General features: G+C 37.0%; 1 protein-coding gene across 1 annotated transcript; it reads right to left on the bottom strand.

Moving 5' to 3' along the window:
* Window positions 1–642: 642 nt before the first annotated feature.
* LOC108342164 (transcription termination factor MTERF2, chloroplastic) lies at window positions 643–2207 on the bottom strand. Its single transcript, XM_017579884.2, has one exon. It carries the CDS (start codon window positions 2058–2060, stop codon window positions 849–851), a length of 1212 nt encoding a protein of 403 aa, XP_017435373.1. The 5' UTR covers window positions 2061–2207; the 3' UTR covers window positions 643–848.
* Window positions 2208–13281: the final 11074 nt, after the last annotated feature.

The raw sequence follows: 13281 nt of genomic DNA, 5'->3' as shown, positions 1-13281 counted from the left end.
AGGGAAATCATGTACACTCTTGCCATCAACTTAATGGCCTGGTTCAACACGAGACAAATAAAAGAAATCCCAATTTTCACTAATAACAGTCAATACTACTTGATCTTTCAGCACATTGTGCTTAGATATCTTCATCAAAGAAACATTGAAACATTAAATAGACTTTGATTACAAACATAGTGAAGGTAACCTTCCCCTGCTTTCTGGTTACTGCTTGAGATAATGTGTAAAATATGAAGAGAAGCAGAAGCTGGAAAATAGTTCAATGCTAAATGTATCCATGACATAACAGTGTGCACTATAGTGACACATAGAAGTAGAGGAAGATTACAAAATTTTAAGACAACTTTACAACATGGTAATTAAAGCACAACTAACTGTAGTTTGATTCAACTTTAGTTATTGATCCCTTCTGCATGCTCTAACAGACAACAGGGGCCTCCACCAACACATTCTATGTAGTTTATGGTAGAAAGAAATATAGACATCCTCATGCCCATAAAATCTCATCTTCGTTTATAATTGATGGAAATACATACATACATACATATATATATACATATATATATATATACATATGTATATATATACATATGTGTATATATATATATATATATAGTATGGTCACATTAAAATAGAACATACAACGGAAATGGAGATAAATTAACCAAGATACTGAAAGTGGAAATCACCAGTAAAGGGATTTATCAGCTTATTTATACAATCAGTATCAAAATAGAACTCAAATGGCACAAAATGTGAAAACAAGAAAAACTAAAGATCTAATTAGGATTGAACTTAAAAGGTTTGAAGCTAGAAAGAATCATAGCTATGAAAACAACCAAATGCTACACTACATTAGATTGATTGAGCAAACCTCTGTAGAGGTCTGGTAAGAGGGGCAAAACATTCTGAAAATTGACGACAAATTTCTCCAAGAACTTTTCCTCAGTTGTGCAAATAATGGAACTAAAGTGCACGCTTTTCTCAAGGAGACCTTTTGATTTCAAGATTTTTATTACAGAGAATCTAGGAATAATCCTCTTCTCCAAGCTGTAGGCTACAACTAGAGGATATTCAGCAATAGCTTCTGATGACCAACCCATATCCTTCACAAGGAAACTCATCTTTCTGGAAAATGTCTCCCCTGAAAACTTCATAAAACTGGGAAACTTCCTAAATGCTCGAAGAGCCATTTCCCGGTTCCAGCCCCAGCTTTCATAAACCTCAAACCTTGACTCCCACACTTCTTTCCTCATAGTTACAAGCACGTGAATAGCAACAACAAAGTCCATTTTCAAAGGGCTAAATCCAATTTCCTTAGCTGTATTGATAGCTTCCACAAACCTGGAATGCTCCACATATGCTGCAGACAGAGAATTAGTCACCAGGTGAGTGATGGAAGCCTGGGACACACCACATTCCCTCAAAATGTCAATGTTTGGAACCAACCTATTCATTAAGTCACCATACACAAAACCAAGTGGGGCATTTTTAATAGCTCTAACAACTTCCCGATCAGCAAGAACTACACTCTTTAGGATCTCATAGCGAGGGATGATGCAGTTTTCCAAGTGCCTCTTCAAGATACCATGGTTGGCAATCAGGATCTTAGGTATGTCAGTGTTGGACAGCCCAATAGAACGAAAGAACTCGAGTTTAGGCAAAAGGGTATCCTCTACATTTGTAAATAGCACGGAAGGATGTCTCACCACAAGCTTGGCAAGCTGGGATTTTGAGAACCCATAGTTGCTGAGGATATCAATGACAGCATTTGGGCCATCTGGGGTTTTCAAATTCACCCTGTTGGAGAGTTCCCTAGCCAGAGTTTGGGACATCCCACATGAGTTGATGAGGTCGGACACAGTAAAGGTGGAACCTTTGTGTTGCTTTCCATCTGATTTAGAATCAGAGGAAGTGTCTGAAGTGAAATAATTGAAGAAAACAAGTGAAGCAGTGTGTTTGCATGGAAACAGAGAACCCAATAGAAGATGACTACCCTTGTAGCCAGTGAACGATGATGATGCAACTAATCTTGAAATGAAAAAATTGGGCACCATTTACTTACCGAGAAATTTCAATGCAGTGAGATTTGGCCAAGAGCACCGCGAGGACAAAGAAAATCAACTGAGTTTCGGAGAATCCGTAGTTATTCTGATGTGATAAGAAGGGTACACATTTACGGTGATTAGGGATTCTCATTTGGATATTCAAGATGGTAAATAGAAAATATGATTATTATATCTTAAATAAATTATTAAAATTCAAACTCAAAATTTTAAATATTTTTACTTCTCAACGGAAAAATACTTTGAATTTGAAAATAAAACGGTCTTTTTTTGAAGAAAAATTAATCTTTTTACTTCATTTACGTTTCAAACTGTAATTAATCTCTCTTTTCCCATTATGTTTTTCTCCAAAAGGAAAATACGGGGAAATGAGATGAATTTTGTATGTTATGTAATAAAAAATAAATTATGATTGTAGTATGTTTCTATTATACCTTACACGTATATTTGGATCATGTAAGACCTTGGAAATTTAACACTACAAACCATCTGTCAAATCTTAATTAATGCACCCCACGTCACTGCTCAGTATCATTAAAACGCACTCTCGAACTCTGACGCACGTCTGCCAAGTGTCAAAATGGAACATTCTGAATTCAGTAGTGGAAGACAGGTGTCCGTATGTGAGAGTGCGTCCGTTTGACCTTGGGAAGAAAACTGATTTTTCTGAAAACATTTTTCCCACTCTCTGCATGCACCCTTCTTCTTCCTAAAAACTGACTTCTCATTTTTCTCCTCCTTCTCTCTAGAAAGCTTACATCTTCTCTCTACTGTAACTCACCACCCTCTTCTCCGATCAACTTTCAGAAACCGTAGGAGCGTTCTCTGAGCCGTGAGCTTCAAGTTGGACTGAACAGTTTCAGAAGCTGAAGCTGGTAAGTGTCTTCCTTAGTTGTTCGTTCTTAGGTTTCCTGAAAAACTAAGTTTTGGCTGCATGCAAGTGTGTAGTCTAAGTACCTCAACTTTCTTGTGGATAGAGTTGATTGAAAGAGTTAAGTGACTGTTAAGGGGAGAAAACGTTAGCTGGTCGAGCCACACTTCTTGCGTATAGAACGATTCAGTCTCAAATCCGAGTAAGGGAAGCTTATTTGATTTAATTGATACTGTAGGTTGTATGAACGTCCGATTTTGACTGAATGTATGAGATAAATGCTGATTGATTATGTATGAACGATCGCTGTTATAATGAATGAATATGGTATGCGTTTATTGATATGTATGCTGATGGTTGATAAGTATGAATGATTAATGTGAATCATATAAAGTTTGTAAATTGATATTGGGATGAAATTATAAAGTATGAGATGATATGTTGAAACTTGAGATTTGAAATATATGAAAATCTGAAATATGAGATCCTCACTATGATAATATACGTTCGTCATCGTACGGTCTTATACCGTTCGGTTTTCTGGTAAAATGCCTAAAAAGGAAGTCTTTCATTTGGAAAGAATTCTGATCGAGAACGAACGTCCTGTGAAATACTAGGTTTGAGCGTTCGACTCAGCCTAGTGGTAACCGTATATCTAAAATTAAGTAATAATACATTATACCCTTATACTTTAAAATTAGTAACGCTCGGTCTTATACCAAGCGTTCGTCATATGTAGCGCTCGGTCTTATACCAAGCGTTCGTCCTAATTTATGCTCGGTCATCTACCTAGCGTTCGTCCTAAGTGGTGCTCGGTCTTATACCAAGCACTCGCATTATTGTGTGATCAACCTTGATAAAATAACGTTCGTCTAACTGTAATAGTAATTTCCTTTTTCTTCACGTTCGGTCATTTACTGGCATCGGTCTACCGTATGTGATTTACTTCAAAGATAGTTCTTAATATTCTTGGTTCTCCTTCTTAAGTTGGATTCCGTATAAGGTCTCTATAATGAAATTTCTTTAAGTACCAGTGTAAACCCAAATGAGTCAGTTCACTTAACTGACCCGAGTAGAAAATAACGTCAATTACAGTTTTCTTAGTTCATTCAGTCCATTTTCTTATCGTTCGTCCTCGTTCCTCAGAGGGATGAACGCTCGTTATTTTATGCTTTTTAAACTAAAGATGAAAATGATAATGAAGTATAAGATTTTAAAGGGTGAACATGATATGGAATGATTATACGATTATGGATTTTGGACGAGCGTTCCATGGAGAAACGACTCATATATATTGAATATTGGATTTGGTAAAGTATGATTGTGGTTATGCTAATGCTGGCAGTCCATCCTGATGTTCCGTGAGTACTCATCCTCACGTAGAGGGGGTAGGTCATGTGTGGGAACGACAGGAGGTCCTAGTCCTTAGGGGTACTTTGGATAGGGCTAACCTCGAGTGGCAGCTGTTGAGTGTATCCCAGTTACTACATCACTCGGGTGCAAGGACGCCTGTAGCTACACATATTCATACAGTCCGGACGGTCTGTCTAGTAATAGATTTCGTATGATGTTATATATTGAACTATGTGTTGGTGTGTATTTATAAATGCTTATTTTATATTTTGATGTATGAATTAAATTACATAAGCTTACCCTTCGTTTTTCCTTGTGTTGTCTCTCGTCCTTGTACGTCGATCTTGTCTTTGCAATGATCATCCGTGTGGATGTGAGCAGATGGTAGTACGCTACTTGAAGAAATGTTGGAAGAAGAAAATTTGGAAGATGCGAATCTGGTAGAAGTGGAAGTCAAAGCTGAGCCCTAGAGCGCTCGTTAAACTTTTAGTTGTTAGTCGTTTAGTTTTGATAATTGAACGTTCGGTTAATGCTTTGTAAAACCGTTCGTTCTTAACTCCTATTTCTGTAGTTCGGTAGTAGAATTTATGTACTTAAATCCTTTTGACTTTTGGAACTCTGATCTTAGTGTAAAGACTGCATGGTTTTACTGTTAAATGTAATTAATTCTAATTTATGGTTATTATTGTATTTTGGGATGTTACAGATCATATTTGAATATTATAAATAAATATCATGATATATTAATTGTGTATTTATTTTTCAATTATTATAAATTATTTTTAAACAAGTATTATTTTAATAATAATATAAGTTCAAAAGTTCATGTTAATCTTATAAATGTAAGAATAACTCTCAAAGAATACTCACTTTTGATATTTGATAATTATTCTCACACTAATATAAAAATCGCGTATAGCGTCACACGCATAACGGTTCATAACAGAACAACCAACGTTAATAATCACTGGTGGTATTGTTGTAAATAAATTCAATCGCTCCACGTCGTTTTGGAATCCAATTTGCCATCTAAAATGAATTAACGTCACGACCAAAACCAGCTCAACGTAAATTCAATCCCTTTTTAATTATATTTTTCTTTTTTCTTATAAACCAACCACAAAACAACGAATTATTTTGGGCTTTGACGTTTTATATGCCAGCAGTTTGTAGGTTATTGTAATGATTTGAAAGAAGAGTCAAAGTACCGAATGGTTGGAATGCAGCAAAGTCAACTAGAAACTAGAAAACTCAACCAGTCAACCAGAAAAGTCAACTAGTCAACCAGAATGCAGAAAAGTCAACCAAAGTGCAGGAAAAGTTGCGTTGAGCGGTAATTACCGCTGAGCGCCAGTTTTGAAGTGCCGAAATCACCCTTGAGGGCTAAAAAAGCAGTTGAGCTTCATTTTTATGGGCTTGGGCTTCTTTTGTGTAATTTATAGAAATTATAAAAGGGGTTTAGTTGACTTAGGGTAGACATCTTTTGGTAGACAGAGGCGAAACTTCACCCCTTGGAGGAGGATTTTGGATGCTAAAGCTCCTTTCTCAACTTTCTAGGGTTCTATCTTTCATTCTTTCATTGTTTTGCATCTAGTTTCACCATGATTATGGTGAACTAAACCTTCATTGTTGTTGGGGAACTGTTGTAATCCTTTGAAACTCTCATGTTTTGAATTGATTCTTTATAATATATGCTTTCTTTCATTAATTGTTAGGGTTTTTCTTCTATACTCTATGCATGCTTTGTTTAACCCATTCAATTGCATGATCATTGATTTTATTTATATGGACACAAATAGATAAATCTAGACATTAAGAAATTCTTCCAAGACCAATATTACCTAGACATAGGGATAGGAGGATTGGTTGCCTTTAAGCTTCTGTGCGAATGTAATGCATGAATAATTGCTAGGGAGACAAGACATTGTAAACTATTGATTAGGATTAGGCTTTCTTAACCGAGACATCGGGTTTAAGGTAAATTAGAAAGTGGCATTAACATTAATGAAGAAAGGTGAATTCTTGAATACATGAGAGTGGATAGGAGAACTCGGTAACTCCAACAACATAATCATCCATATATTTCAATCACGTTTTGCTTCTTTTGTCCAATTGATCAATAATTGCTTCTTTTTATCTTTTTCTTTATAATTTTTTACCTTTATCTCTATCTTTCTAGTTTTTATCTTCTTATCATTTTATCTTTTCGTTTTTTCTTTCTATCTTCTACCTTTCTAGCTTCTTTATTTCTATCTTCCTATCTTTCTATATTTTTAATTTTAATTTTTATCTTATTAGTTTATCTTCTCTATCTTTTTGTGCTAACAAATGTTTTCTAGGGTTTTGTGCCTAATGCTTGAAGGATGCAATTCGGACAAGAATTTAACTATATGGCCACTTAATTCTTCCAAGGTAATCTCAACCACTGGTGGGAACCTCACTCAAGCATGGATCAAAGTCAATTTTGGTAAGCTGCCAGAAAATTTGAGAACCAACCATAACAACAATGGCAGCAACAAAGCTCTCTATCAAAGCTGGATGACATCTTTCAACAATTTATGCAAGAGTACATCTCCACTCAGAAAAGCATTGAAGCATCATGTAAAAGGATGGAGATGCAACTTGGTCACATGATTCAGAAATTGGATGATTTTGGGGTTGATACTGAGGTTGATATTGAAGTTAACCCTAGGGAGGAATGTCAAGCCATTATCACTAGAAGTGATAAGATTTTAGATGAGAAAAAGATAAAGAGAAAAGAAAAAGAAGAGTTGAGTGAAAAAAATAAAGATGTAGAAAAAGAAAGAGAAGTGGTTGAGAGAGTGAGAGAAAAGAAAATTTGTGTGAAGATTAAGAAAGTGAGTGGAAAAAGAGAAGAAAAAAAGAAAGTGAGATAAAAGAAAAAGAGAATGAGAGAAAAAAAGAAAGAATCATATGAAAAACCTCTTCCTCATCCAAAGAAGTATCATAGGAAGAAGAAGGAATTTAAGCATTATGGAAATCTTCAAGAAATTGGAGATTAAAGTTCCTATGATTGAGACATTGAAACAGGTTCCTAGTTTTATCAAATTCTTGAAGAAGTTCAATAAAAAGAAGAAAAAAAGAAGATGAAACTTGAGCTTTATTGGGTCAAGCTAGTGACGTTAAAAGAGCGCTTGCTGGGAGGCAACCTAGTGATTTAAGAACTTTTACTTTTGGTTTGGTGATGTAATTATGAACTTTTGGTATTTTTGTTTTGGTTATAAACTTGTTACAGGGTTTACATCTACTGAAGGATGTTAGGTGGTAGAGTATCTACTGAAGGATACTATGTTTGTTTACACCTACTGATGGGTGTTGGTAAGAAAAGATTTGCACCTACTGATGGGTGCTGGAGGATTTTGGGTCAGGCTCGTGACGTTAAACAAGCATTACCTGGGAGGCAACCCAGTTGATTGAATTTATCTTTGTTTTTTTGTTTGGATTTTTCTCTAGTTATAGGGATTAAATGTTTGAGTTGGTGCCGCAAATGCTAGGAAGAAGAAGAGTTGGTGCCGCAAATGCCGCTCAGCGGTAATTACCGCTGAGTGCGACCGCTACATATTGGGCTGACTGGTTTGTTTTATTTGGGATCAGTGGGATGTGGCCCCTTAGGTCTCTTTTATACCCTAGGGCGTGTCTTGGCCGCCACTTTCAGATCTCCCTATTTCCACACACTCTCAAGCACTCTCCAAAGAGTTCTTTACACTTTTTCCTCCTCCCCCTTCACAAAACTTCTCTTTCAACCATTTTTGCATCAAGTTTCCATCCAAGTTTGGGGTTTGGTGAGATCATTGCTGTTAGGGGCTGATTTCTTCATATTCCTGGAGCATTCTAAGATAAAGAGTGTTTTGGGGAGTTGTTTGTGGTTTACTAATGCTTAACAATGTGTCTTGTGGTTTTGTGAATTGTGTTTGATGCATGGATGGCCTCCTCATCGGGCAAAAGAATCAAGACTATAGGATTCAAGAAGAAGGAGATGAGGAAGATTTGGATGATAACAGGGGTTGATGAGGAGCTAAGATAGCATCTATTGATGGATGCTATCACCTCTAGAGCAAGATTTTTTTTATCTTTTGTTTTGTATTGTTGAACTTATTTGCTTCTGTTATTAGAATAGGTTTGATGTACTCAGTTTGAAACTTTATTTGCTATGATGGTTTGCTTGTGATTTATGTATGATGAGTATTGCTTGATGATGCTTGGATATTTTTTAATGTTGAGATTGTGCACATTATATGCTGATATACAGGTGGTGGTTCATGTGCTATGTGAACAAATGCATGATGTTGTGATTGTGATTATGATGCTAAGCAAGATGTGTATGTGGAATGTGGAATGAGCCTATACGTGAGGTTTTGAACTCCAGAGTTATTGTGAATGAATGTTATTACATTGAGAACATCAATGACTTTGCCCAGGTTTCTATGATTGAATCACGTGCTTGTATGTGCCATATGATCAAGGCCATTTGTTGTTACCCTTTATTAGCCAAATGATTTCAGCCCAATAAAAGAGAGCACAATGTGTTCTATCCTTTGAACCCTTAGCTTTGAACATGATAGAAAACCCTTTTTGAAAAGCTTTAACTTTAGTTGAGTTGAAGATATCTTGTGGTATTGATAAATGTTTAAGTCAACCCAACAACCCCAAACTTGAAAATTATCAATACGACAAGATATCTTCAACTCAACTCAAGATAAAGCTTTTCAAAAAGGGTTTTCTATCATGTTCAAAGCTAAGGGTTCAAAAGATAGAACACATTGTGCTCTCTTTTATTGGGCTAAAATCATGCATTTGGCTAATAAAGGGTAACAATAGATGGCATTGTGATGACAAATTTATGAACATCGAAAAACGGCGCCAAAAACTTGTTTAACCCTCGGCAAGTGTAACCGAATCGTATCAAGTAATAAACTCGGTAAGACCAAGTATCGTTCTCCCAAAGGACTCACGGCCTAGTTAGTTATATGATTTGTTGATTATTCAAGACTTGTGAACAAATCCTTGTGGTTTCAAATGCAAAAGACAATAATTAAATATGTATGCATGAGTTTGATCAATGGAAAAGAGGAAGACAAACACGGAATGAATTATATGGATGAGTATGTTGTTGGGGAAATAAATTTCATCTTATCCACTCTCATATATTTTAGGAATTCATCATTCTTTTCATCAATGTTAATGCCACTCTCTAAATCACCTTGCAAGAAAGCCTATCCTTAATTACGAGTTCATACAATTCCTAGCATCCCTAATAATTAATTCTGAAGCACAGAAGCTTAAAGGCAACCAACCTCATATCCCTATGTCTAGGCGATATTACTTTTGGGAGAAATTCCCAGGATCTAGATTTTACCGTATGTGTCCATATCACTAAAATCAATAATCATGACATCGAATGAGTTAAACAATGCATGCTTTGAGCAAAGAGGAAAAACCCTAACTAATGATGAAAGAAAGCATGTATCTCAAATAAGATGTTTAAACACAAATTCCATATATGAGAGTTTCACAAGATTATATTGATTCCCCAACAACAAGAAAGGTTTAGTTCACCATATTCATGGTGAAACTAGATAAACAATAATGAAAGAATGAAAGATAGAACCCATAGAAAGATGAGAAGGTAGCCTTAGCATCCAAGATCTTCCTCCAAGGGGTGGAAAGATGTGTGTTTGCTTCGTCTCCAGCCAAAGATACAAACCCTAGAAAGTCCTAAAGCTTATATACTATTCGTAATATTACAGAAAAGTGGGCCTAAGCCCAAAATACCACCGCTCACCGGTAAACTGCCGCTCAGCGATACTAGCGCAAAGTTCAATCTCCCCTCAGCTGCACTTTCACCCCTCAGCGGAGCCAACGTGTGTTCCTGAGTGCCGCTCAACGGTAAACTGGCGCTGAGCGGTACTTACGGTTTTTCTTCTTTTGCACTTTTTGAGTTCTTTTCTGATTCCATCTCTATCCTTCTTCACTTCTTTCATCAAATTCACCTTAAAACCTGCATAAAACACTAAAATCAAGCACAAACCTGTCCAACTCTCTTATTTCTAAAAATATGAACAAAAGAATGATTCTAAGCTAGTTTCTAAGTGTTAAAGGTTGCTTTTCGTATCAATTTTAAGCATGAGAATAACAGTTTTTCAACTGTTATCACCTTGATTATATGATACATACAAGCAAGTGATTCAGTCATCGAAACCTGGACAAAGTCAATCATGCTTTCAAAATAATAGCATTCATTCACCAAAAACTCTGGAGTTCACAACCTTACATATAGGCTCATTCAACATTCCACATACACATCCTGCTTAGCATCATAATCACAATCACAACATTATGCATTTGTTCACATAGCTCGTGAACCACCACCTGTATATAAGCATATAGTGCACAATCTCAACGTCAATCAATATCCAAGCATCATCAAGCAATAGTCATCATCATGCATAAGTCACAAGCAAACCATCATAACAGATAAAGTTTCAAACTGAGTACACCAAACCCTATTCTAAAAACAGAAGCAAATAAGTTCAACAGTACAAAAGATAACAAATCCTGCTCTAGAGGTGATAGCATCCATTAGTAGATGTTATCTCAACTCCTCATCAACCCATGTTGTCATCTGAATATTCTTCCTCTTCATCATCTTCAGCATCTTCAAACTCATCATCATCATCATCCATAACAGAAGCTCCAGCTACTCTAGCTCCACTACCCTGGGCTTGCTCCTCTTGCCATGCCACCACATTATGAAACTCATCCATGGTCCACCTATGTACTAGGGTGTATCATACATCCCAATAATCATCTCAGCTTTGGCTACCTGCTCTTTGTGAATAGACTGCATCTGGGCATCTATAAGAGACATATACATACCCCTTATCTGAAATGGCTCTGCCTCATGAGGCTCTACAGATGCCTTACTCTGTGGTGGTCCTCTCGCTCTACGAGGACGGCGAGGTGGTATTGGCTGAGCTACGTGATCACCTCCACAATATTGTCTATAATAGGCCTCATCAATAGCTTTCCTAGGCCTCTCAAATGGTGGTGCAGAGAAATTCACCCCAGCTAGCTCACATAAGTTTGTAATCAAAGAAGGATGCCCTATAAGTGCTTTGTTATTCATAGTGTTTGCACACACCTGTATCTCAATTAGCTATGACCTGGCCAATGTTAATGCTCAGCCCTCTGAGCACACAGTACAAGAGAAGCGCCTTGCTGACAGTTATGTCTGAGACATGTGAGCATGGTTGGATGTTGGCATGAGAAAATGTCATCCAATACTTTGCTAGAGGAGTCAGATCAACTCTCCTGATGTTCACTACAACATCATTCCTATTTCTCTGAAAATGTCCACCAAGCACACATAACACACTTTCCACATCACCAAAGTTTGCTCCTTCTTCCATATTGAGAGCAAACTGACACTGCTCACCACCCCATTCAGTATTTAAGAATCTATTAATGGAATCAGGGTCATATTGACTAGCGTGTCCTCTAACATAGCTCAAATAATCTTCAGCAGGATGATCACCCAACCTTCTTGCATTGGTGTAAAATTCTTTCACCACTGCTATGTTAGCTGGTGTAGGGTAAGTGGCTAATCTCCCCCAGTTCTGTTCTCCAATTGCTCCCCAAACTGTGGAGCCAAGTCAGGTATCAATCTAGCCTTCCTTTCCATTAAAAGCCTCCTATCTTGGACAACTTTGAAGTGACGATCATGCTTGCGGGAAAGGAACTTGTTGGCATAAGAGTGTTCCGATTTCTTATCCTTCCTCTTGGATCCTACAGTCTTGATCCTCTTGCCCGTTGAGGAGGTCATCCCTACATCAAACACAATTCACAAAACTACAAGACATATTGTTAAGCATTAGTAAACCACAAACAACACCTTAAGATCAGTCCTATCACCGTTGAGGGCAATCAAAACCCCTCAGCGCAACTTGTGCACCAAACCAGCAAGCCAAAAAAAATCACAAAAAATCAACCTATCAAAATCGCACTCAGGGGAAATTTTCGTTGAGCGACGATTCTGCAGATTTTGCAAAATTGCATTTAAAACATCCTAATCTCCACCCACTTGCAATCTTCCTAGTTCCAGACCCAAATCAAGCATTTTAATCGGTTTAAACAGCAATTAATTCATCTAATCATGCATAGAAATCAAAATCGCTAAAGATTCATGCTTAAACAATCATGTTCATATCAATTCATGCTTTTAAGAACCCTAGAATTAAAATGCTTGAACTTACTTGGGTGGAGATGCTAGATGAGTGAAAAATGCTATAGGAATGTGAACAAATTAGCCCCCAACAGCAATACTCTCACCAAACCCCAAACTTGAATGGAAACTTAGTGCAAAAGTGAGTGGAAAAGAGGTTTTGTGAAGGAGGAAGAAGGGAAAAGTGAGGAGAACTCTTTTGAGAGTGTGTGGGAAGAGGGAGATCTGAAAATAGAAGAAAAATCATGCCCTAGGGTATAAAAACACCCAAATGGGCCTAATCCCGCTGAGCCCAAATGAACCAAACCAGTCCACCCAACTCTGCAGTGCTGGCGCTCAGTGGAAATTTCTGTTGAGCGGCATCTGTGGCACCTCTTCTCCTTCTTCCTAGCTTGCCCTAGGTGTCTTATAATCATTCCTCTTACTCACCTTATGCATTTATGTTCCCACATCACTCATACATTTCATCCCTATCATGCATCTAAAGCAGAATCAAAACAAACAAACACAAATAAAGTAAATCAACTAGGTTGCCTCCCAAGTTGCGCTTGTTTAATGTCACGAGCCTGACCCAAAATCCTCCAACACCCTTCAGTAAGTGCAATTCTTTCTTACCAACACCCATCAGTAGGTGTAAACAAACCTAGTATCCTTCAATAGATACTCAACCACCTAGCATCCATCAGTAGATGCTATCCTATAAAATCTCAAACAACAAAAACCAATGTCCATAGTTTATAAAATTA

This window comes from Vigna angularis, chromosome 6 (genome assembly GCF_016808095.1).
Source record: "Vigna angularis cultivar LongXiaoDou No.4 chromosome 6, ASM1680809v1, whole genome shotgun sequence".
In the NCBI taxonomy this organism is placed as follows: Eukaryota; Viridiplantae; Streptophyta; class Magnoliopsida; order Fabales; family Fabaceae; genus Vigna; species Vigna angularis.
This window is presented reverse-complemented; position numbering and strand designations above follow the sequence as displayed.

Excerpts from the sequence above, each read along its gene's own strand:
- LOC108342164 (XM_017579884.2), bottom strand. The coding sequence starts at position 2,060 with ATGGTGCCCAATTTTTTCATTTCAAGATTAGTTGCATCATCATCGTTC.